This window comes from Myotis nattereri (assembly GCF_964212035.1).
Source record: "Myotis nattereri genome assembly, chromosome: 1".
NCBI lineage: Eukaryota > Metazoa > Chordata > Mammalia > Chiroptera > Vespertilionidae > Myotis > Myotis nattereri.
The window spans coordinates 166,845,816-166,873,225 of NC_138075.1; the positions used below are offsets into that span (position 1 = coordinate 166,845,816).

The window sequence follows — 27,410 nt, forward strand, 5'->3', positions numbered from 1 at the left end:
TAACGGTGAAGAATTATTTCATAAACAGCGCTCTGCCCACATGTTTGCCCTGGCTCTGGGACATGTCTGATGCTCAAGCATCTTGAATGTGCCAGCCTGCCAGAGTGCTCCAGGATTTGGTGAGTGTACAAGCTTAGAGGATGGATGGAGAGGATGTGGAGCAGATGAGTCAGGGAAGGCAAGGCCTGCCCCACTCAGTCCCTCCTTATGCACAGCTTCTTTGCAGACCTGTTTTAGGCTTCACCACTGTACCCTTACAGCCTCGTTGCACGTGGATTCCTTCAAATCTCATCTCCTCATCCTTATTAACAAAGATCCACAGCATCCTCAGGCATCTCAACTAGGTCAACTTGTATCACTTCTCTGTATAGAAAATGGCATTTTTCAGATGCCTATCTTTTCTCTCATCAAAATGTGAGAATGTTGCAGGTGGGTTTTTCTTGGAGAAAAACTCATGATGCTTTAAACACACACACACACACACACACACAGGAAAAATGACAGCCGAATAGGCAGACATGTCCTGCACCTTGTTCCAGAGTAGATATAGGGAGCAACGGAGTCAAATAACATCTTCCTTGAATTGTCAAATTAGACAGAGCTGGTGAGACAATTCACAGCCGGGAAGGGCAGAGGACGCCTGGAGAACGGTAGAATCAGGGATCTGGGCTGGAAAGAGATGCGTGACCACCGGGCCAAGAGGGTCCAGAACCACCGGGCCAAGAGGGTCCAGAACCACCGGGCCAAGAGGGTCCAGAAGGAACTGCGCTGCACCAAGTCTGTGTCCATGGGGGACAGATGTAACATCCGACTGTGGAAAGGAAGTCCACAGGGGTGCTGGCAGCTGGGGAATCTAGATCTAAGTCCACAGCCATGAGGGGCTGCTCCCAGAAGGGTGGCCTGAAGAGCTGCCTGAGCCACAAGGTGCTAGTGGGAGAAAAACTGGCAGTCACGTGGTTGTTTTGCCTCTGTTTTGTCTTTACTTTAATTTGCTAAACCCCGTTCATGGGACTTTCAATTGCAAACACTCACCCGAGGCTGTGATGCAGGTAGAGGTGCAGATTTGTGGAGTCTGGGAAGAGGCAGTGGAGGAGAACAGGACAGTGAGAGGTAGGTGATCAGGAGGTCATGACTCTCCAAATCTAAGCAGCCATTTTTCTCCTGGAGAGCCAGCCCCTCCCAGCTGCCTCAAGAGAGCTAATACAGCCATAAACAGCCTACACCTTGAGCTTTACAAAGGAAATAAAGACTGAATAGCCCCACAGAGCCCTCAGGGACTGGTCTGAACAGGGGCCATTCAGTACCAGATAGCGATATAGCACCACCCCCACCTAAAGCCCTGTCAGAAACAGACATACCTCAACATAATAAAAGCCTTATATGACAAACCCTCAGCCAACATCATACTCAATGGACAAAAACTAAAACCATTTCCCCTAAGAACAGGAATAAGACAGGGATGCCCACTTTCACCACTCCTGTTTGACATAGTACTAGAAGTACTATCCATAGTGATCAGACAGGAAGAAGAAATAAAAGGCATCCAAATTGGAAAAGCAGGAGCTATACAGTCATTATTCACAGATGAAATGATATTGTACATAGAAAACCCTAAAGACTCCATCAAAAAACTACTAGACTTAATAAATTAATTCGGTAATGTAGCAGGATACAAAATTAACCAATATATAGAAATATATAGCCTTTTTATACACCAATAATGAACTCACAGAAAGAGAAACTAAAAAAACAATCCTATTACCATTCCAACAAAAAAATTAAGATACCTAGGAATAAACTTAACTAAGGAGTTAAACTTAACTTATACTCGGAAATCTACAGGACATTGAAAAAAGAGGTAGAGGAAGACATAAACAAGTGGAAGAATATACTGTGTTCATGGATTGGTAGAATCAACATCATTAAAATGCCCATACTACCCAAAGCAATCTATAAATTCAATGCACCCCCATTAAGATACCAACGGCATATTTCACAGACCTAGAACAAACTCTCCAAATATGAAATAAAAATAAATAAATAAATAAACCTGGATAGCTGCAGCAATCCTAAAAAAAAAAAAGAGGAACAAAATTGGATGGATCTTAACACCAGATATCAAACTGTATTACAAAGCCACTGTCCTCACAACTGCCTGTTACTGGCACAAGAGCAGACATATAGATCAATGGAACAGAACATAGAACCCAAAAATCAACCCAAGCCATTATGTTCAATTAATATTTGACAAAGGAGGCAAGAGCATACAATGGAGTCAAGATAGTCTATGCAATCTATGATGTTGGGAAAACTGGACAAATACATGCAAAAAAAAAAATGAAACTTACACCATAGACAAAAATAAACTCAAAATGGATAAAGGACTTAATCATACGATGGGAAAACCACAAAAATCTTAAAAGAATCCATAGGCAGCAAAATCTCAGACATATGTCATACCAATATCTTTACCGATACAGCTCCTAGGGCAATGGAAACTAAGGAGAAAATAAACAAATGGGACTACATCAAAATAAAAACTTCTGCACAGCAAAAGAAACCATCAAAAACAAAATCAAGAAAGCTCGCTGCATGGGAGAACATATTTACCAATGTTATACAGGCAGTCCTCGGGTTACATCGGACTCGACATACATTGTTTCGTGGTTACGTCGCCATCTCCCACTTATTTATATAAAAAAATTCCATCATTTCGATGTATGTGCATTATGTGCTTTATGTTTTTTATTATTAATTTACCACAAGTAAAGGTCAGGAATTATCTTTCTTTTAAATTCTTTTACTGTTTCACTTCATTACTGCTCTGTATGTGCTCCATGTGAGTGACGTAGGTGCTTATGCAGCGGGCTCCCACTTACAGTGAGAATCACGTTATGTCGCTGTAGGAACGGATCTCTGACAGAACCCAGGGACCTGCTGTATCTGATAAGGGTTTAATCTCCAAAATTTATAGGGAACTCATACAACTTAACAAAAGGAAGATAAACAATCCATCAGAAAATGGTCAAAGGACCTAAACACTTTTCGAAAGAGGACATACATAGGCCAAGAGACATATGAAAAGATGCTCAAATTCACTAATCATCCAAAAGAGGCAAATCAAAACAACAATGAGGTACCATCTCACACCTGTCAGAATGGCTATCATCAACAAATCAACAAATGACAAACGCTGGCGAGGATGCAGAGAAAAAGGAACCCTCTTACACTGCTGGTGGGAATGCAAACTGGTGTAGCCACTGTGGAAGACAGTATGGAGTTTCCTCAAAAAATGGAACTCCCATTTGACCCAGTAATCCCACTTCTAGGAATATATCCCAAGAAACCAGAAACACCAATCAGAAAGGATATATGCACCCCTACGTTCATAACAGCACAATTTACAATAGCTAAGATTTGTAAACAGTCCAAGTACCCATCAGCAGATGAGTGGATTAAAAAACAGTGGTACATCCTCACAATAGAATACTATGCTGCTTTAAAAAGGAGGGAACTCTTACCATTCGCAACAGCATAGGTGGACCTGGACAGCATTATGCTAAGCGAAATAAGCCAGTTGAAGAAAGATAAATATCACTCATTTGTGGAATATAATGAACAACATAAACTGATGAACAAAAATAGGGGCAGAGACATAGAAGCATTGAACAGACCTGTCCAACTTCAGAAGGAAGGCAGGGCAGGTGGGGAGGTCAACCAAAGGACTTTTTTTGCATGCATATAAGCATAAACCATTTGCATAGACACTGGGGGGGGGGGGCGGTGAGGGCATATGCTGGGGGGTTGGAATGGCTGGGAGAGATCAATAGGGGGAAAAGGAGACATATGTAATACTTTAAACTAGTGGTTCTCAACCTGTGGGTCGCGAATCATGAAAATACATCCTGCATATCAGATATTTACATTACGATTCATAACAGTAGCAAAATTATAATTATGAAGTAGCAACGAAAATAATTTTATGGTTGGGGGTCACCACAACATGAGTAACTGTATTAAAGGGTCGCGGCATTAGGAGGGCTGAGAACCACTGCTTTAAACAATAAAGAATTTTTTAAAAAGTAAAAAATAAAAACACACAGAGAAATAGAGCCTTTATGCTATTGTCAGGACATCACAAATAAATGAAATAATGTTGTCTGTTATGATGGCTAAATGTTAACCCACTCAATATATTTTGGAAGCGGCAAAATCAAGTTAGGAAAAAAGGAACAATTTACCACATTACACATAGCACCATATAAATCATCACAGTGAGACATCACTACCATCACCAACAGAACAAAGAAGAATAAGAACTCCTGCAATCAATATTTGGAATTTTGGCAAAAAGGGAAAATTTCTATAGCACATGGCTTCCCGGAACCTTACCTCATCGCCACTCCACCGGCTGGGGAATGAGGGACGGAGCTTCTTGATGCACACAATCTCTCTCATGTCCTCATAAGAGGGGTCACTGGGCACCAGGTCATGATAGGGAAGCTGGTATTCTTCCACTGCACCTGAAAACACGGTTTTACTATTATACTTTTTTTCTGTGAAATAAAATTCTAACATACAAACTGTTCTCAAAAAAAAGTGCTGTCGGTACTAAAGACAAGCCTGAAAAACAGCAAAATAAATCTTTAAAAAAATGTTCCCAAATGACACTTAATCTAATTTTTAAATGAATGAAAATCCCAATGAAACGTATTACTTTAGGTTTTCAATCCTTTTCTTCTAAGTTCCAAAAGCTAAGTAAAATAAGCACCTAAAATTTACTTCCAATTTTACAAAGGCTCTTGTATGCCAAAAAATTTTAAAATCTATATTAAATCTCCATGCAAATTTGGCAGACACATTCCAAACTCATACGTATAATATGTGATCATTTCTATTACTGCAATATGAGATTATGAATCTCATAATAAATTTGGCAGTGTATTCTACTTGAATAAAATGTCACATTTACATTTTTTCTGCTTTATCATAAGAATGCATTCTTCCATATTTAAAATTTAGAGAAATGTACACACCTAAAAATGTTAACATTGATCGGCTACCTCCTGGCCTTTACTGGGATCAAGCCTGCAATCTGGGCATGTGCCATGACCAGGAAATGAACCAGCAGCTACTTGGTGCATGGGACAACACCCAAGAAACGGAGCCACTCTGGCCAGGGTACCCCAGCTTGTTTTTAAGCTAAGAATCATTTTGCCCATATTCCAACCACAGGCTTTCAAATACAGGCTTCTTGTTGCCCTAATTGCTTTAGATTTCCAGGGAAACATAATTTGAAAAGTAATCTTATATTATCCTATCCCTTCAACTCCTATAAACCTATCTCTCTATATATAAAAGCCTAAGTGACCATTACGACCGGCTGACCGAACAACCGATCAACTGGTCACTATGATGCGCACTGACCACCAGGGGAAGATGCTCAATGCAGGAGCTGCCCCTGGTTGACAGTGTGCTCCCACAGCCAACCTCCTGAGGCTGGCCAGTCTCCCTCGGTCCCTACCCTCAGCTGGCCAGATGGTCAGTGTGGTCCCACAGCCAAAACCCTGCAGCTGGCCATCCTCCCATGGTCCCAACCTCTTGAGGGTCCCTCCCCCCAGCTAGCTAACCTTCCACGGGGGTGGGGTCCCTCCCCGCCGCTGGCCGGCCCCAATCGGGACTGGGCGAGACAGCCCCGATTGCCGGCCAGGCTGAGGGACCCCACCTGTGTACGAATTCATGCACCAGGCCTCTAGTCTTAAATAAGTATAAACATTTTGTTCAAAAACATGCTCACTTCCTCTTTACAAAACAAAATCAAAACATAGGCAGTTAGTTAATTTATGTTTTTGTTACTCCTTTTCTTCTTCATAATATGTTGGGAGATTTATTCAATATCTGAATCAGAAAAATGTTCTACATTAACTTCCCTTTGGACCAAAAAGAGTTCTCTCACTTCAGAGGGGATGTGCTCTATTTCAACTTAAGCTAATGAGAAGTTCAGAATCTCTAGAGTGATTAGAAGACACTGCACCACTGAAGATGATCTTGCTACAGAAGTATGAATGCCTATTAATTAACTGTTTCTCCTTTATATTTCAATAGGATTCTAAATGTAAGTTAAGGTTCTACCAACCAAAGTGAAAATTTAAAATAACAGCTAACATGTATTGAGTACTATTTATGGGTCAGGCAATATTAATTCTCTTTACAATCACAAAAACCTCACAACCCCCTGAGGTAGTGCAATAATCCATCTCTCTCTTAAGATAAGAAAACTGAAAGAAAGAAAAGTTAGTAAGTTGTCAAAGGTTTCCAGATACAAGTGCCAGACTCGTTAACTGTAGGCTACACTTTCAGAATATTGGGCAAGCTCCAGTTTTCATGAAGGTGAGTTTAACTCACCTCCATTAAGAGGAAGAGCAGCAGTACCAGGATTTACTTATCAAGCACAACCATGACCAGAACCATAAACAACATGCTTGATACCAAAGAGCCTCAGACTCAGCTCCTCAACTGAAAGGTGCTGGAATCTACTAAAAGACAAATTATGCCGCAGTAGGCACAATGCCACAAGCAATAATAACACCTCTGAATATTTAAGGATGTTTCCTTAGTTAGTCTTACTAGGGAAACTTTATGTTTGTAAAAAGATTACCATGACCAATAATAATATTCTCATGCTTTAATTTCATTTTGATAAAAACCGATGTTTTCAAATTGCTTTATGAGTAAGTATTGTAGAAAGTTAAGAAGTAGGGTGAGGGGTTAAATAATGGGTGTCCCACCCCACAGTTATGTCTTTTCATCTGAGCAGAGGAAGCCACAGGAAATGGGGCCCTAGAGTTGGGCAGGGGGCCCAGCAGATTGGTAAGAAGAAGATGGAAGGGGTAGAGAAGGAGGTTAACTTGATAAAGCAATGGCTAGAGAAAGAGTTCAAGAGTGAGACAATACATATAATAGAACAGGGTGATCTTCGAAAAGACAGAGGAAGTTGACAATGTGCCTAGAAGAGATGCCTCAGTCATAGGTGGAGAGAAGAATGCAGTCAAAGGTAATTCTATGATGTGAAGTATTATTTCCTAGAAGGATCATGACTGAGTCAACAGAAATAAAGGACAAAATTTGATTTTGTAGACAACTTTGATTTCTGATCAGAAAAAAGGATTTGGCCCTAGCTGGTTTGCTCAGTGGATAGAGCATCAGCCTGCAGACCAAAGGATCCTGGGTTCACTTCCAGTCAAGGGTACATACCTCTGATGCAGGCTCCTCCCAGGCCCGGGCCCAGGTGCATGTGGGAGGCAACCAGTTGATGTGTTTCTCTCACATTGATGTTTCTCTCTATTTCCCTATCTCTTCCACTCTAAGAAAATCAATGGAAAAATATCCTCAGGTGAGGATTTAAAAAAAGAGAGAGAGAAAAGGAATTGTAGTAGCCCAATGGTACCACTGGCACTTACCTCCTGATACGCATCTCCTAGTCACCTCCCAAAGAATGAGCCCAAAGCTGTACATATCGGCCATGATGTAAGACTGAAAGTGATTTCTATTCAAGCTCTCATCCAACACTTCTGGAGGCATATAGCGCTTGGTGCCAACACGAGTGTTGGGTGGTATGTCAACTTCATTTGTATCGCTAAGGAAAAGTAAAGCAGAGCACCGTCAGTACTGAAGAGAACCAAGTGTCAAATCAAGGTGATTCCTGAACCAGGGCGTTAGTGGAAGATGGGAAAAGGTATCCCTTCAGGGAAAACCATTTCCTGGAAAAACATTCCTAGCCAAGAGTTATATTAAATATTCACAGGTAAAAACACAATGAAGATGACAATCAGAATACAATATTGCATTACCACTAGATAAAATATAAACTCTACATAATTGCTAAACATAAATTAAATGCTTAAAAAATATCTCCCTTTCCTTCGTATTTCAATAACTTTCTTCTGAAAAATGAATTACGCAATACAAAGTTGGATTATTTGAGGCAGTATTTTTTAAGCCAAGTATTATGAGGCTTTTAGATAGCCAAACAAGGAAAAAAGGGGAGGGGGACAGAGAACCAACAAAGACTTGTAAATGTTTTACTTTGATAAGCAGGGACCTAAAAAAGCTTTCTACTATGACATTTCATGAATCAAATAGCATATATTTTTAATAAAAGGATGGAAGGAGTAATCTATATATATAAAAGGCTAAGTGACCATCCGACCACCCGGTACCTATGACGTGCACTGACCACCATGGGGCAGACACTCAATGCAGGACTTGGCAGCGGCAGTTCTCAGGTAATGCACCCTGGAATCAGAGAGGAGGGAGCCCGATTCCTTGTGGGGGCCTTCGAGGGGCCACGCAATTCCTCCTTTGGCAGTGGGTTATGTTGCTGCTGGGCACTGTTGGCCCTGAATCTGGTTTACTTCACACTTGCATTTGCATCCCACACCCTGTATGACAGCAACTTTGCAGAGTTCCCTCTCACACTCTGGGACCCCTTGAGGGATGTCGGAGAGCTGGTTTCTGCCTGATCCCCACAGGCCAGGCTGAGGAACCCTACTAGAGGGACCCTGCTCACTCTGCAGATGCCCTTCGAGCCAAGGTGCCACCCCAGGTGCAGCTGAGGGCTGGGAAGGGACCACGGGAGGCTGGCTCCAGGGCATGTCTGGCCCATCTCTTCCAGTCCTGCCCTGCCAGCCACCACCTGGGACCAACTACATTAGTCCCTGCACTGGAGCCAGCTCTGTGAGCCGGAAGACCCTAGCGTGAGTTTTCTTTCTTCTTCTACTCCCCCCCCCGCACCCCCCCCCCCCACACACACACACACACACTCTGCAGACACCCTTCGAGCTGTGGCAGCACCAGGAATTCTAATCAATTTGCTTTCAAGGTTCACAAATCTGTGCATCAGGCCACTAGTTGAATATATCTTTATCTTTATGAAAATTTCACAACATGACCCACTTGTAATTCCTCCTATAGACTGGAAGGACATTTGTGATGAATGGACCCCAGTCTGCAGGCTGGGCCTGCAGGACCACTGCCTCCGTGCCGGGAGCTGGGGCCCCAGTGCTGCACCCATGTTTCAAAGTGGTTGAACTACCACTGCCTGACAGGTTGATGATTAAAGGAGACATGTAACACTGCCGCCAGCACAGGAGTATGCACATAGTAGGTTTAACAAGAACTACCTCTGCCAAAACCGGTTTGGCTCAGTGGATAGAGCGTCGGTCTGCGGACTGAAGGGTCCCGGGTTCGATTCCGGTCAAGGGCATGTGCCTTGGTTGCAGGCATATCCCCAGTGGGAGATGTGCAGGAGGCAGCTGATCGATGTTTCTCTCTCATCGATGTTTCTAACTCTCTATCTCTCTCCCTTCCTCTCTGTAAAAAATCAATAAAATATATTTTAAAAATAAAAAAAATAAATAAAAAAAAAAAGAACTACCTCAATAAAAATGAATAGGACTAGGAAGAAGAGCAATAAACCCTAGTGCTGATGGGTGAAGAAACTATAAAACAGAAAAGGTACAAAAATTCATTAAATTGAAGTTTGGGGAACATCTTTGATAAATGTGCCTATCTCCTGATTCCCAAGAAAGTGTTCGTTTGGTTTTTTTATTTTTATTTTTATTTTCATCACACTCCATTGACTCTCAAGCATTGACATGTTATTTCTCCTCAACACTGAAGAGTTAGAAATATGGAACATCACCTTTATCTTGCTGAGTCACAGGCAATACCAGGCTTTCCAAAACACTAGTGCCTTTTGTTGGGGGGAGGGGAGCTTCTTGGCTTGATTTTATTGCCTCAATCTCTGTCTTCTAAACATAAAATATGTAGTGTCACTTAGGAAAATTTAAAGGGTAGCAAATGCCCCTCTATAGATCTCAAAACTGTTTATAGTTACTAAAACTTATAAATCCAAAGCTTCTTTCTCTGAACCTTTTAAAATTCACTTCCAGCTAAAATCCTTACTCTAGAGTTACAGCAGCAGACATGGAACAAGTGTACCCATAGGCCCCTTGTGATCTCCCAGGAGCTTTGACTTATGGACTCTATTTTCCTAAATTAAAAGTTAAAGTGTAAATTTATAACACTGAAAAAAAGCCTAAATAGCTGGTATTGCTTATCATCTGTAAATGTAAGTCTTAGTGTTCTGAATTCTTTTCTGACTAGGAAATTAAGTTAAAACATAAATTCTTAGTATTTACCCACATGGTATAATAACAAATGTCATTTGTGTACCTAAGTCATAAATGGTGAGGAAGGCAAGTGAGCAGAGAAGAGGTTGAATGATAAACTGGGAAAATATCAGATTTAAAAGATGCTGCAAAAGATCCACCTGCAATTATAAAGTAAGGTCTCTCCACTGACACCTCTCCTGTGAGCACACAGTAGGTATTTCATTAGTATGCTGTGGTTTGTGTGTGTGTGTGTGTGTGTGTGTGTGTGTGCTATCCTATCTAACAAAAGACAAAAAGGGTAATTAACCGTACCTCCACTACACTTCCCATTGGCTAATCAGCGAGATATGCAAATTAACTGCCAACAAAAATGGTGGCCGGCAGCCACGCAGCTGAAGTGAGCAGGAGGTTTGCTTGTTCCAGTGACGGAGGAAGCCAAGGTTCCCCACCTGCCACGACCCGGCTCTGAGCTCTGAAAGCAACAAAGTTTCAATTATAGAAGCTAAACAAACCCCAGATACCTGCTTTCAGCCAGCCGTGGCCTCAGAGCTGGAGCGAGCAGGATGGCAACAGAGTTTCAATTATAGAAGCCAAACAAACCCCAGATACCTCAGAGCTGGGAGCAACAGTGAAGGCAACAGAGTTTCAATTATAGACGGTAAATAAATCCCAGAATAAAAAAAAAAGAAAGAAAAATAGGAGAGGCTGGGAGCTTCCGTCACAGGCCAGCCTGAAAACAGCCATCAGCCCCTCATCCAGGCTGGCCAGGCACCCCAGCGGGACCCCCACTCTGATCCAGGACACCCTTCAGGGTAAACCAGCCTGCCCCCACCCGTGCACCAGGCCTCTATCCTATATAGTAAAAGGGTAATATGCAAACTGACCCTAACAGCAGAAAGACTGGGAATGACTGGTCACTATGACACACACTGACCACCAGGGGGCAGACGCTCAATGCAGGAGCTGCCCTCTGGTGGTCAGTGCACTCCCACATGGGGGAGCACTGCTCAGCCACAAGCCAGACTGATGGCTGCCAGTACAGCAGTGGTGGTGGGAGCCTCTCCTGCATCCTCAGCAGTGCTAAGGATGTCCGACTGCAGCTTAGGTCTACTCCCCGCTGGCAAGTGGACATCTCCCAAGGGCTGCCGGATTGCCAGAGGGATGTCTGATTGCCAGCTTAGGCCCAATCCCCCGGGGAGCAGGCCTAAATCAGCAGGTGGTCACCCCTGATGGGTCCCAGACTGCGAGAGCACACAGGCCAGGCTGAGGGACCCCCCCCCACTGAGTGCACAGATTTTTGTGCACCGGGCCTCTAGTAATTTATAATTATGAATCATTAGAGGAAGACAGTGGTGACACCAGCTATAGAATTCTGAGTTCTATGCAGAGAAACAAACCTGAGGGTTTGCAGATGGAAAGACAGCAAAGAGCCTAAATTACGTTCCAAAACATTACTGTGAAAGGAAACCAAGAACCACTTTAGCATGGGCCCCACAGGAGTGCATTCAGGTCAAAGATATACTCTGACCACAGCTGATAAAGATTTTAGGCAACTCCTTTCCATTCTTACTCTTAGTTCCTTAATGCATTATTTGTTTTTGAGAGGTCAGGAAGAGCTAATGGAATGTGTGACATTGAAACATCAATGGGAAACTGAAAGTTAGTTGTTATCTTATAATAGAGTTAAGATTTGTGATGGCCAGACTATATATAGTTCACCTCTAAGCTCTTAAACCTTCAAACTCTGAAGAACATACAGTCAAGGATTTTGTATCCCCATCAAATCCCAAAAAACCAGATCCTACGCAGGCTAGGAATTCTGGGCACGACTGTCCTTCGTCCACCTTGGTGATTTTCCACCCTAGGTGATTTTCCTCATGGTACCAGAATAAATATGCTCACTTGTAGTATCTGTACAAATATCTGTCTTCTGCCTAAGACTGTAGACTCCTCTCAGCCCTGACTATCTGTCACAACCAGGTGGTCTGTCCCTAAAGAGGAGAGCACTGATCCATCTCCACTCACAGCCTGCTCTGCACCAGGCAGGCAAATTATATGCTTTAAATGAAAGAAGAAAGAGGACTGTTTACAGTAAAGTTCACTTTGGATAATTTAAGGATAAATGTAAAAATCTCTATTATGTATAGATCATAAAATGAGACATTACTGATAATCAGAGGACAAATAGAATTTTGTTAAGCCAATTAATTTGCAAATGATTACTATTAACCTAAAGGCAAATGCCTTTAGCACTACACTGAAACAACAATCATGATAACTGTAAGTAATTCACATCTGATATTATAAAACATCAGATCCTCCAAAACATAGAGCTCTGCCTCTTCCCTCAGGAGGGTTTCTGTACTTGAAAGTAATTACCCTGCATCTCTCTCCTGGGTTTTCAGAAACATGATCTTACCTGTCCTAAATAAGGACAGAGAAAACATGAGCTTGGTAATCTTCAAGGCCACAAACAGAAATTAAACTCACTGAACACTGGGGCACCGAGAAGAAAGGGAGAAAGAGAGATGGCAAGTAGAGTGGGATTATGCAGAGCATGCAAGGATGGGGTAGGGAGTAACTGGAGGAGGGCCCAAGAGCAAAGAAGGAAGCAGAAAAGGCAGAAAAAGTCAGGGCACCTTCAGCGTCCCACCCCCTCCTTTTCCATTGAGGGATGGGGAGGGGTGAGAAACAAGGCTGGCAAGAAGAGATGGACACTCACAAGGGAGCAGAGTCAGAGAAAACAGCTCCAAACCCACAACATAACCCTATGTACTGCAGTGGCTGCACACGCATGGAGTCAATTTTTAAAATCATATACAGGAAAGATAAATACCAACTTCAGATACTGATTACCTCTGCCAGGGATAAAGGGGAATAAAGTAGGGAAGAGAATGAAGCAGGGCTATCTTCAACACTGTATTTGTTTTAAAAAGAAAGACCAGATAAAATAAGGCAAATTGGTAACATCTGGTGACCTTAAATTTTTATATGAGCCCTGGCCGGTGTTTCCCAATGGTTAGAGCATTGACCCATGCACTGTAGGGTTGTGGGCTTGATTTCCTGTCAAGGGCACTTACCTGGGCTGCAGGCCTAAACCCCAGCCCCAGTCAGGGAGTGTGCTGGAGGCAACCAATTGCTGTCTCTATCCATCTGTCTATCTATCTATCTATCTATCTATCTAATCTCTCTTTCTCCCCCTCTCCCTTACAATCTCTTTGAAAATCAATGGAAAAAATATGCCCAGGTGAGGATTTATAAAAAAGAAAAAAAAATTATTGCATAAGTGTTTCATTAATTTTTTTTCTACTTTTTTATGTTTAAAATACAGGGTGGGGCAAAAGTAGGGTTACACTTGTTCCTATGGAAAATAATACAATAATTAATAAATAATAACACAAGAATTAACTCTGTTTTGCATACTCACAACTGTAAACCTACTTTTGCCCCTCTCCACCCCTATAAACTAGAATTAGATATATTTTAATTAAAAAGAACTCAGGAGGATCAAGAACAAGAGAGACATACGTTTCAATGATGAAGGCATAGGTTAGAGGCAGAAGGCTCTAACCATCAAAAACTGTCTCAATAAACAACAAAATTACAGAAAAAAAAAGTTTCTACCAGAAAGAACTGAAAATATCCCATCAAAATCATGGGCACTGCATTCATTATACAGAAAACTTCTTCTCACTTTTCATGATTGAAGAACTGGGTTCCAGAATTACAGGGGCATTGTTCCCCATTTGTGATTTTATAATTAACTAGATTTTATAATTAAAAGATTAGTGCACTGGAGGGGAGGGGTCCCTCAGCCTGGCCTGGGCTCTCTCACAATCCAGGACCCTTCAGGGGATGTCCACCTGCCAGGGATTGGGCCTAAGCCGGCAGTCAGACGTCCCTCTCGTAGTGGCTCAGTGGTTGAGCCATGGAGGTCACAGTTCAATGTCAGGGCACATGCCCAGGTTGAGGGCTTGATCCCCACCCAGTACAGAGTGTGCAAGAGGCAGCCAGTCAATGATTCTCTCTCATCATTGATGTTTCTATCTCTCTCTCCCTCTCCCTTTATCTCTGAAATAAATAGATAGATAGATAGATAGATAGATAGATAGATAAATTAAGAACTGAACTCTTAAGAACAGTGAAGGAAGGATTGGGGGCAAAAGACATGTGAGGGAGGCCATGGGTTTGCTTGTGGCTTACAAGTGGGGTTTGAAATTAACCACATATACCAGATAATATTAAATCACCTCTGAGGGAGACTAAAGTGACCTCCCAGGGCATGAATGATCCTCAGCAGCCTCCAGAATAAGGGCTGTGCATGCCCATAGTGTTTCTGGTCATCTTGCAAACAGCTGTGGGACTGATTCGCTGCCCTGAGCTCTGCTCAGTCAGATGCTAACTAAAGAGGAGAGTTTCAGCCTCACTTTTCAACAGCATTTATTGCTTTCGTGATTAAATCCTGAGCAATCTTAGGGTTTCTTAAACACAGAACTTCAGAACTGAAAACTCTTCAATAGGAGGTGGATGTGGCTGCAGAAACCTTGACTGGGAGAGCTGACTCAGCCCCTAATTAGCTTAGTTTTGTGACTTTGGCAAGTCATTGAGCCATGTCCCTTTTTTTCAAAAAGCACCAAGTACACAAACCAGACACAGTGCTAAAAATAGCGACATCAGAAAGACTCTGAGGAAATTTAGTGCCCTCTGGGCTGGGCAACTCGGTCTCCTTTGCACTTGGACAAGCTGACAATCACCAATTGGGAGACACATGTTACAGCCCAGTTTTCATTGTAGGTTTTCTATTTAAAATATAATACCCGAGAGGCCCCCAAACCAGGATTTATTTCCCCCCTAAAAATATACATTATTCTGACACTGTAGTACCGGAAGGGGTCCTTGATCCTCCAGATACACAATAAAAAGCTTTGTTAAGTTCCTCCTAGGGATTTCACGGGTCCTGTTTTCTCCTCCCAAGAGAGATTTGGGCAATGGTAATGTCTGCCACGGCATCACCTGGATTAAATCTGTGCTGGCCAGGAAGTGCAACAGCACTTACATCACTTTCAGGACAGTGTATGAAGAAACCAATTCAGGATTTTAAAAAAATTACATGTGCAGGAAATCTCTAAAGCACAGTTTGCTCTTAATTTCTCTTGGAACCTCCCAGAAATGACTTAAAAGCCTGAGAGAACACTTACCATGTAGTGTAAAGTGTTAAGTTCTCACAGGAAGGTCACATATGACGTCTAAGAACTCAAACCTGGGTTAGCTTTGACCCCAATTGTAATAAAAAGCTCTAAATATCTGTGTGTGCGCATACCCATGGACATGCACCCCTAAATTAGGCAAGTCAGGAAAAGAGTGGGAGCCAAAGGAATATGTAAAGCATGGTTTAAAAGTGAGGCTCAAAATTGATAAGATCAAAGTTCCTTTCAAACATCCTGTATAATAAAGAGCTAATATGCAAATGGTCATCACACCCTGTGCCCTCGTGCCGGAGGACCTGAGGCCGCACCCCTCGCCCAGGCACTGGGGCCGGGGACCTGATGCCATGCCCCCCCGCCCCAGCACCAGGGCTGGGGGACCCGAGGCCACGCCACCCACCCCAGTGCCGGGGCCGGGGGACCTGAGCCTGCGCCCCTTGCCCGGCAGGGCTTGATGGGGGACCTGAGGCTGTGTCCCCTGCCCTGCAGGCTTGATGGGGGCGGGGCTGGCTGGATCTGGGTCTCGTGTGATTTCGAGAAGCATGCGGGTGGGCAGGGACTTGACTCTGGGTCCCGCAGCATGCCCCAGACTCTGACAGGAGGGAGATTTTCATATACATTTTACTAACTTTCTTTCATCTTTGACACTTCTATTATAGAGAAAGAGCAAACAGCAATATTAAAATATTTCCTCTAATTAAGTCCCTTTTAATGTGCACGAATTTCATGCACCGGCGCACTAGTAGAATATAAAAGTGAAAGGGCATCTGAAATTATCAAATGCCAACTCTGCTTAATAGAGGAGAAGGCTGAGGTCCAGATGGTAAATGGTCCCACCGTGATTCCTCAGCCATGTGGGATCTGTGCTTCCCACAGCCATCGCAGCTGCCCACCTGAACAGGCATCCTCAGATAGTTCCTTTCTTGGTGAACTAGTCTAGATATGCCAAACACATTGCTGAATTAGCCCTTAAAATATTCCTCTCCACTTTTTTAAAGAAAATAAGTTTTGCAGCTTCTTTTTTAAAAAAAACGTATTTTTATTGATTTCAGAGAGGAAGGAAGAGGGAGAGAGAGATAGAAACATCAATGATAAGAGAGAATCATAGATTGGCCGCCTCCTGCAAGCCCCACACTGGGGATACAACCTGCAACCTGGGCAAATGCCCTGACCAGGAATCGAACCGTGGCTTCCTGGTTCATAGGTTGATGCTCAACCACTGAGCCATGCAGGCTAGGCACCTCTCCACTTCTTAGATTCGGGGTTTGCATGAAATTTTAGAGGTTATTCAGTTTATTTCCCTATACTCAGCAGAACTAAGTTCCATAAATATGATAGATACCTATTTTCCTTGTTTGTTTTAAGGTCTATATAGAAGATGAGTTCTCAATTAGTTTTATATGGCCAATATTTATTATTTCAAAATGATGTTGGAATACCTATAATGGGTAACTCACTATGTCATGTTGAATGGGAAATACATTAATTAATTTGTACATGGATCTTGCTCTCAAGATGCCCAATGACTAGTAAAAGAGATGAGGCATGTGCTAAAATAATTATAATATGAGAAGTCAAGGGCCAGGAATTAGAGTAGAAAAGATGACATCACTATTTCTAGCTGGGGGATGAATAACAGTGACTTAAAGGCAACTAACTCTGAGATTGGATTAAGGTAAATGGAGAAATATGGGCATTCCAATCTATAGATCATGCAATAAAAAACAAGGCAGGAGGGAAAATATAAGGAAAAAATGCAAGTATTTCAGGTTTGCTAAAGAGAGCATACAAGCTGGAAACTTTGTAGGTACAAAACTAGTAAGGTGGATGTAATCCAGAGTGTGTAAGATGTCTGGACCTAAAAGAAAAGGTCCCCCGCCCCCCCCCCCCGCCCCTCCTTCATCCTGTCGTCCCTATGAAATCATTCAATTATCTATTTTACAAAATTTTGAAGCAATGCTTAAGTAATGGGCACCAAGGAAAGGCACTGGAGATGCAAATTTCAGAAAAACATGATTTTTACCTTCATGGCGTTCAGTCTCCAATGTGAACGACAGAGAAGTGGTCAATGATTACTGTACGACAATGTGAGAAATGTCATGAGAGTGTGCACAGGGTCACATGGGAGTATGTAAGAAAGACGAACTTAAAGTCAGATTTGTAAGAGAGTAACAATAGTTATCTAAAGTAGAAGAGGGGATGTTGGGTATTCAGGTAAAGACAAATGCATGTTAAAAACACCTGAAGATGTGAGAAAGTAAAAAGTGTTCAGAATAAAAGCTCAATTTTAACCCAAAGCCATAAGACATGATGAAATTATGATAATGTTCAAAATTATGCTTCAAGAAAATAAATCTGGCAGCTGCACATAGAACAAAAAATTAGAAATGGGAAGCAACTACAAAATGCTTTCCTCCAGAGCCTGGAAACATGGTAGAGAGGACCCAACTGGCCCAGCTCAAGTGGGAAGATCATGCGACAGGATTTATTCAGTTACACAAACCAAAAATTTCCAGACAAAGGAAATGTCCTACACCTCATGTTTTATTTTTAAAAAAAAATATATATTTTTTTTACTGATTTCAGAAAGGAAAGGAGAGGGAGAGAGCGCAACAGAAATATCAATGAGGAGAGAGAATCATTGATTGGCTGCCTCCTGCACTCCCCACACTGGGGATCAAGCCCACAACCGAGGCATGTGCCCTGACCAGGTATCGAGCCATAACCTCCTGGTTCATAGGTCAACGCTAAACCACTGAGCCACGCCAGCGGGCCCACACATCACATTTTAGAATGTATCAACCCAAACTGGGAACTAGGAAGGAAAAGCAGAGATTGCAGGAAACCTAGTGGTGGGAACACCTTTAAGCAGTAACCAGAGAGCAGACCCTAGAGCAGCGGTTCTCAACCTGTGGGTAGCCAATCTCTGGTCGTGACCCCTTTCGGGGTCGAACGACCCTTTCACAGGGGTCGCCTAAGACCATCGGAAAACACATATATAATTACATATTGTTTTGGTAATTAATCACTATGTTTTAATTATGTTCAATTTGTAACAATGAAAATACATCCTGCATATCAGATATTTACATTACGGTTCATAACAGTAGCAAAATTACAGTTATGAGTAGCAACAAAAATAATTTTATGGTTGGGAAACCACCACAACATGAGGAACTGTATTAAAGGGTTGCGGCATTAGGAAGGTTGAGAACCACTGGTGTAGAGAGAGAAAGAAGGCAAACTTGGACTAAAAAGGTACTTCACAAAAACAGGAGAAAGAAAGGCTTACACACCACGGACAGTGAGAGGACATTCAGAAAGCCGTGTGGTGACCAAGACCAAGGCTGTCCCTCAATAAAGGAGATTCAGTGGAGAATGGAGAAGCCAAATTACCAGATATGAAGAATTACTGGATTGTGAAAGCAGATTATTCTTGGGAACTCTCAAGAAATTTAACAGGGAGGAAAAGAGAGAGGCTGTTAATTTGAGAAGCAAGGTGGGAATTATTTTTTGTAAAAAAGTCTTGAAAAAGCTTGTAGGTAACAAAAAAAAAGAACTCAAAAAGAGAGGGGGGATTTAATAATCTTTATTGGCAGGAGGTTCACATTTTTAACCTAACTCTACAATTCCATTCATTTCCTACTGCGCTGTTTTAAAGATCAAGAGCTTCAATTTGCCTTCCTCTAATGGTGAAGACCTTCCTATGTGGGGGGACTATTATTCAATTCCTGCTCAGTCTTCACTTCTGGGTGAAAATACGAATTCATTAGTTCTTTCTCATGAGTTTCATTTTCCAAACTTTTAATCACCTCCATGGCTTTTCCTTTGTGCCCTTTCCTACATCTTACAGAGTCACCTTTGGAAAGAAGTCCAAGAGAGGATCTAACAATTTAATAAGGATGAAGCCTAAATTTAGTCTTTTATTTTTTAAAAAAATATATTTTATTGATTTTTTACAGAGAGGATGGGAGAGTGATAAAGAGTTAGAAACATCAATCAGCTGCCTCCTGCACACCCCCTACTGAGGATGTGTCCGCAACCTAGGTACATGCCCTGGACCACAATCGAACCTGGGACTCTTCAGTCTGCAGGCTGATGCTCTATCCACTGAGCCAAAGCAGTTAGGGCTAAATTTAGTCTTTATAAGGTGGGTATATGATGATCCCTCTAAGCCAGTGCTTTGCAAACTCACTTTGTGTGGCTGTTTTATTTTCACAGCAGAGGGACCATTTCTTGTAACTAAGTCATCTGCAAGATAAAAGGGGCTGCTCTGCATAGAGAGAGTAAGCAAAATAGAGCTTTAGCCATTGAGCACTCCTCCTCCCCATGCTGTACAAGCCACTGGTATCACTCCATGCAGCTCCCCCAACTCCACACCCTCCTAACCACTCCCCAATCAGGATCTGAAAACCCCTGTTTTAGAGCACTTGCTGATTTATGTGGTCAGGTGTTATAGTCACTGGTTAAGCGATAGTATAATAGTGCTGAATACGGGCTGTGTTCTGTTTATTAGTTTATTCGTTTCTTTCTCACAAAACACCTGTGCAAGTTATCTTTCTTTTATCAGATAAAAAAAAATGCCTTTATCACTACATAATCTGTAGATCTTCCCTGAAACCTTTTCCTACTTAAAATGTTACCAAGACTTCTGGCCACATCATCGGAGACATTAGCTTCCTCTTTTCTGAACAGCTTCATGACAGCTACGAACCCAATGACGTTCGAACAGTTTTGAAGCCAGGACACTGATGCGCATAGAAATGGGTAGCATGGACCCAAACACTTTGTGCTGCAAAGAAAGTATTTCTTCTTTTTCCCTCCCAAGTCAAGTCAAAATCAATAAAAATTCCTCCTCTACTAAATGTCCTGGAAGCACTGACCTACACAATGTATAATCTACAGAAAGGGACAGAAAAGAATCATAAGTGCATTTGTTCACCTCGCTTACTCACCTAATAAATTTAACAGCCAGGCCCAGGTCGGCTATACAGCAAGTGCCATTTTTCTTCACCAGGATGTTCTTACTTTTCAGATCTCGATGGGCGATTGCTGGCTTGCCTTGGGTACTAAAGATCTCGGTGTGTAAATGACATAAGCCACTGACGGAAGAATAGGCTAATTTCAGCATCGATTTAACATCCAGGGTGGTGGACTTCAAGTAATCATAGAGGGAACCGTTTTCATGATAGTCTGTGATTAGGTACAACTGGGTCCAGGACCCTGTCCCTTTGATATCGGCGGCAATGAACCCTAAAAGAAAAGAAGATAAAAAGATTTGGAGCTAAGTGTTTTCTGGACATTATCAGAAATAATTCATATTCTCAACTACCATGCTTTGTCATAGGTATCTTTTGTTTAGCATTTCATTCAGTTTTCTGACTATGCCCCTCACAGTATGAACTTACTAATATCAATCAAAACAAGAGGGGTAGAGAACAATTAAGAGTTTGTATCTGAAAACATGACCTCTTTTTAATCAGCTGCAGATATTTAAATGCTTTCCAATTAACCGTATACAACTCCTGGTATTATAGTCATACACAAGCCACTGCTTATAAAACAGGAACCCCAGTCAAAGCACACACTTCAGATCAACTTCCACCCTTTGCAGTTGAATGATCCAACTAGGTCAGGGGTTGGCAAACCGTGGCTCGCGAGCCACATGCGGCTCTTTGGCCCCATGAGTGTGGTTCTTCCACAAAATACTGCATGCGGGTGCGCACGTACAGTGCGACTGAAACTTCGTGGCCCATGCGCAGAAGTCGGTTTTCGGAAAGGAGACAGATGAAACAAGTATACAAGACGAGTGTGGATGGGAGAGTTGGAAGGGGTCGACCTCAGCGAATGTACCTCAATCAGATTGAGGACGTTTTTAGCAAAGCAGCTTAGGAGCATGCTAACTAAGTTAATAACAATGTACCTACCTATATAGTTTAAGTTTAAAAAATTTGGCTCTCAAAAGAAATTTCAATCGTTGTACTGCTGATATTTGGCTCTGTTAACTAATGAGTTTGCCGACCACTGAACTAGGTCATTTCTAACTTGAGAAAATAAAAAGGAATCAATTATCCGTATCAACTCTGGATATAATAAACTAGAGTTTTATTATAAACTCAGATAAAATTCTTACAACTTTCCACAACATTTAAACAAAAAATTTGCTCCTTTAAAACCCTCAGCAACCTGAAGAAATGCCCATATTGTATTTGCATTTCCTGGAGAGGACTCCATGTCCCTCCCACTGCTCATTCACAAAAGTGCCTTAGCCATGCCTCCTGTGAGGTCTCCCCTTGGAAGCTTACAATGTCCCTGGGCTCACGCCAAGAAGAAAATGTCTGTATATTTCAAAATGGGTCAAGACAGATGAGTTCATATGCAGATGTTAACAGAAAAATAGAGAAAAACTAGAAAAACCTGAACCGCTCTATACACTCACCCAAAATGTTTTCATGCCTCATCAACACCGTCTGATAAATCTCTGTCTCGCGGAACCAGCTGGCCTCCTCGGTGGTGAAGAACACTTTCACGGCCACCTTTTCGCCACGCCACTTTCCCATCCAAACTTCCCCGTAGCGACCCTTCCCAATCTGTTTCACCATCTGAATCTGCTTAGCGATAGTCCTTTGGACCTGTTAGACCCCAAAACACACTGTTAGTATATTCATAGCACTACAGATTTGTTTAATCTTTTTTCCCCTCCAGAGAAGAAACAATTACTGCATCTAAATTAGAGTTAGCCGGTTTATTTAAGTTTTTATTTGATTTAGCAAATGTTTCTGGTCTTTCTCTACCTAAACTTTCATTCTATACTTCATTTTCAGATATCCCTTTTAAGGCTTGATTGTATAAATAAAATGCCTGTAAGATACAATCACTATAATTGTGACTGCAAAAAGAAAAAAAAAGAATTATTTTATGTAAAATGGGTACAACTGCTTTTATGATAAAGGAGTTACCACTCTCTCAGAAATACAAACACTGAAAAACATACAGCTGTACATAATGCTCTGTACTCTCTAACATGTCCCTGAATTAGCAACACACACACACACACACACACACCCTACACACACACACACACACCCTACACACACACACACACCCTACACACACAAACACACACCCTACACACACACACACACACCCTACACACACACACACACACACCCTACACACACACACACACACCCTACACACACACACACCCTACACACACACACACACACCCCCTACACACACACACACACACACCCTACACACACACACACACACACACACACACACACCCTACACACAAATATACAGTTTAGAATACTTTGCTTATCAAGGCTGGGTTAATAACACACACTGAAAAGATCTTTTTGTTATTGCTAATCCTCACTCAGGATATGTTTTTCCACTGAGTTTTAGAGAGAATGGGAGGATGGAGGGAGGGGGAGAGGGAAACATCAATATGAGAGAAATGCATCAATTAGTTGCCTTCCCCACAAGCCCCAACTGGATCAAATCTGCAACCCAGGTACATGCCCTTGACTGGAAATCCAACCCCAGATCCTTTGGGCCAATGCTCTAATCACTGAGACATGCTGGCCATGGCTAGAAAGATTTTTCACAAAAGATTCTTCACTTAAGAGGCTTAATGTTCAATTAGAGAATTTACTTCACTTTCTTTACCATTATAGGGTCAGATAAATAGGTTATGAATAAAAAATAATGTTACCATTTATTGAATATATACTATGTATTCAATAAATGCATATATGAATATATATAGTGGGAAGACACAAACTATATTTTAAAAACATATTTTTATTGATTTCAGAGAGGAAGGGAGAGGGATAGAGGAACTTCAGGATGAGAGAGAATCACTGGTTGGTTGCCTCCTGCAGGTGCCCTGACTGGCACTAGAACTATGACCTCCTGGTTCATAGGTCAACGCTCAATCACTGAACCACGAAGGCCAGGCATAACTATCTTAATTGTTACAACTACCCTAAGATATTCCTTCCTTAAAAAATGATACATAAAGATATTTGACAAAAAGATATATAGGGCATGAATTTTCCCCTTATGTTAAAATATATAACAAATTAGTATAAAGGTGAGATACTCACATATTTTTGCACACTTTGCATTGTCTTAAAACAAGATCTTAAATCTGTAATATTGATATTTTTCCTTCACTAGTTTCATTTAACTTACATTTGGTTCATTCTCACAAACATCAAGAACACACATTCCAGCCCTCGGCTCAGGGGGTAGAGTGTTGGCCTGGGGACTGAAAGGTCCCGGGTTCTATTCTGGACAAGGGCATATACCCTGGTTGCAGATCCCCAGTAGGGGGTGTGCAGGAGGCAGCCATCAATGATTATCTCTTATCATTGATGTTTCTATTTCTCTCTCCCACTCCCTTCCTCTCTGAAACCAATAAAAATATTTTTAAAAATTAAAAAAAAAAAACACAAAAAAAACAGATTCCAGAGGTAGATCATCTGAGTCTGAATCCTGGCTTCTCCACATACTAGCTAGTGGACCTATCTAGGCCTGTGCCCCTGGTATGTAATGCAGGAATATAGTTTGAGAACTACCTCACAGGGTTACTATAAGGATTAAATGAGATCAAATCTATAAAGGCCAGTATCTGGCCAGGATTCAAACCATGGCGATCTGGCTGTTCTTAATCATTTTTTGATATAAGTCAAATGCTATTTTTCTGTATCTAGATTGTAGAAATAAGATAGTATTTTTAGGGACATTAAAAGTTGGAGTTGAAAGCTTTTAAAACAAATTATTGAACAGCCCTTTTAATCAAATGGGGAGATACAAAGTGAACAAAGTACAGTCTCCACCCCTGAAGAAGTGAGAGCCCATCTAGACATAGACATATGAACATCAATTTAACAGTATTTTAATCTGCTATACTGACACTATAAGTAAAATGTTATGACAGAGGATTAATAGATTGGCTCAGTCTGGTTAAGTTGTCACAGAGATAAAATGTGAGGTAGGCCACAAGCCAGAAGTCTGAAGAGCTCCCCATAAAGTTATTGTTTCATTCCATGTTGTTTCATTAAAACCTTGGAGAGATGCTGTAGGGACTTAACTCTTGTCTATGTCAATTAGCCTAAGGTAAAATTGGTTTTGTTATGTCATTTCAGAACCCATTGATGACGTCAAATGAGGACTTACTGCGTTTGAGAAACCATTACTCAAGGCTGATGCTAGGGGCTCGGGGAGCAGGTAGAGAAGAGGTAGAAGATGATGTATGCCATGCAGACCAGGCTAATGTAGAAGACCCATAAATGCTATTGGACATTAGAATGTATTATCCAGGGAAGTAACATAGTAAGGTCAAAGACTTCAGAGAGATAGCTCCATAGTAATAAGAAAGATGGGTTAGAAGGAGGAAAAAAAATAGTTTTCAAGTCTAAGAGCACCAGTATCTGATTCATTAATACCAAAAGGGATTTAAATATTTGTACTTGTCTTAAAAATGTATAATATCTTAAATATAAGAACTATATTTAATATGTATTAATTCCAAAATAAAAATCAAACAATTTGATAGGGATTTTTATGTAAGAAAAATGTACATCCTCAGTAGCATCAGTTTGGTCATAATGACTACTTCACAAATGGCTTTCTGTCTGGTTTATTACCTTCAGGGGAGGTATTAGTCAACAAGTAGAGTATCAGTTATGCAAGATGAATAAGTCCCACAGATCTTCAGTGCTTACAGTTAACAGTAGTGTATGTATTCTAAAATTTGCTAAGAGAGTAAATCTTATATCAAGTGTTATCATAAAAAAATATTAGTAAACAAAGAGGACATGAGGAAACTTTTGGAGGTGATGGGTATGTGTATGGCATAGATTATGGTGATGTTTCAGGTATATATTCATCTCCAAACTCTTCAGGTTGTATTCATTAAATATAAACAGCTTTTTGTATATCCAAAAATAATGTTAGAAGATAAATGCTTGCCTTGAGAATTTTTTTAATGTTACTTTTAGTACTAAATAAAAAATGGCCTGAGGAATAAAGTAAACAAGATATCCAAAGCCAGACCCAGACAACAAAGATTAGAAAAATCAATCGTAAGAGTTTATAAAGGAAAATATTTCTCATTAAAATGGTTATTTCCATCCCGAGTCCCAACAACCGTTTTCTGGTCTGGTCCATAAAGGAACAGAATGTTTTTCTCGTTAAGGCAAGTGCCTTGGACTCGGTATATATTTTCTTCCAGGTTGGCAGTGTGGAGCATCAGAAAATTAAACCTCTCCTGAATGGAAAAGCCAGGACTTCACCCTGAAACATAAGCCCTCCGGCTGAAACGCAGCCTTCTTCCCTTGTAAAAGTACTCAGATCCCCGCTGGTTGTAATCCTTTTGCCTTCAAAAGCCAGGCCAAAGTGCAGTCATACTATCCCGACTGAAAACAGAGGGAAGATGGCCACATGTTTCATGTTCTCTAATCTGCTCGTTATCAGAATGTCTGAGGGTCTGGATTGTAACCACACACCGACATGAAAAAACAATCACCTGACCCCCAATATGTCAAAATGTTATCAGGAAGCCCCGCATCTGAGATCTGATATCTAACGGATTGCACAGAACGTCCTCTTTGTCCTGCCCTATCTGTTTCAGTAAAATGAAACCCTGTATTTACTGACATTTCCTCTCAGAAACCATTCCTTTAAACTCAATATGTCCTCCTCCTACCAGCAGAGGGAGGCCTGACCCACTTCCTGAGCTCTGGGACTGCTCGATTAAGTCTTTCAGGGATTCGCCCGGAGGAATGTAAGTTTCATCCTGTTCCAACCCAATGCTGTACCGAGGTCTGGCTTCTTGTCTTTTATACCTAAAGATGCACAGAGGAACATCATTTCAGACACTGAGTTGCAATGATACGGGCAAAACACTGCAGAGAAAACATTAATCCTGGCAGGTTTTACTTTAGCACACAAAAACAATGCAAGATTAAATGCTCGGTATTTACTTCCCTCAGTAATGATTTCCAAAACACAAATTATAATTATTTTCCTAACTGATTCTTTAAAGTAAACTACATGTTTTTACTCAGTCTTAACCATCTACAATTCTTCTCCATTCCTTTTGATTATTTCCCAACAGGCTATAGTCTGTTAATGTTTCTGTATAGTTCCATTATATTCATGCCCTAAAGCCTTTCCCTATTTAAGGTCCCCCTAATTAATATAGATATCAATTTTTAGTGTGCAAAAGACATTATGGCTAACCTTACCTGTCATATAAGGTAATATATAGACCAATAATACAGATAAGTAAATATAAGCTTTAAAAAAATTTTTATCAATGGTTAGAAATAAATTTATTTGAATCAACTTCCATTTGCAGAATTGTATCATAAATGAGTATTAAAAAAGGCAAGAAACATGAATTTAAAGGTCCTTGATATTACACAAACTACAAAATAAGTTTGTAGGTGACTAAAAGTTTAATTTATAACCACCATACTTAACTTTAATATAGTAACTAAATTTATTTAATGTGATTATCTAAAACAATCTTTAAAAATCTTTCAATACCAGAGAAATTGTTAACTCAGTAAATAAGTAATTACTAGAACAATCTAAGTTCAACATGCTCATTTCTCTGCTTAGAATCAAACTCAGTAGCAACTAGTTCCTTAATTCCCTAACTGCCCTAATTTCCGTAGGGGTGAAATTTATTTGGGTGATTTTGATATCTGAAGTACAAATGAGATAGTATCTATTAATAGATTCATTAGGACAAATACTCATCAATAGTAACAATATTATCAATGAAATCTAAGATCTAATTAGGTTAAAGGAAGCTGGGGTGGCAGAGCCAAGGGTAGGATAGTAGGTTAACAAAGATAAACTCAAAATTCTATCTCTACAAGTTGGAAACTTACCTGAAGTAACAGAATAAAATGATAAGGACCAACAGGAAACTACAGACAGTCACAGATATAAGTAAGGCTTTGTGGTGTACAGATCCGTCAACAAAATCTGAAATTAAAAGAAA

The 27,410-nt window shown here is 41.0% G+C and overlaps 1 protein-coding gene across 1 annotated transcript in view; it reads right to left on the reverse strand.

Annotated features, from left to right (window-relative positions):
• BMPR1B (bone morphogenetic protein receptor type 1B) overlaps positions 1-27,410 on the reverse strand; it is a 376,371-nt gene that overhangs the window by 3,025 nt on the left and 345,936 nt on the right. The window contains exons 5-10 of the mRNA XM_081109293.1: positions 27,298-27,394; positions 26,103-26,241; positions 21,819-22,011; positions 20,335-20,632; positions 7,461-7,636; positions 4,393-4,523 (exon numbers count right to left, since the gene is read on the reverse strand). Coding sequence (XP_080965419.1) covers positions 4,393-4,523; positions 7,461-7,636; positions 20,335-20,632; positions 21,819-22,011; positions 26,103-26,241; positions 27,298-27,394 — 1,034 coding nt within the window. The remainder of the gene's footprint in view (positions 1-4,392; positions 4,524-7,460; positions 7,637-20,334; positions 20,633-21,818; positions 22,012-26,102; positions 26,242-27,297; positions 27,395-27,410) is intronic.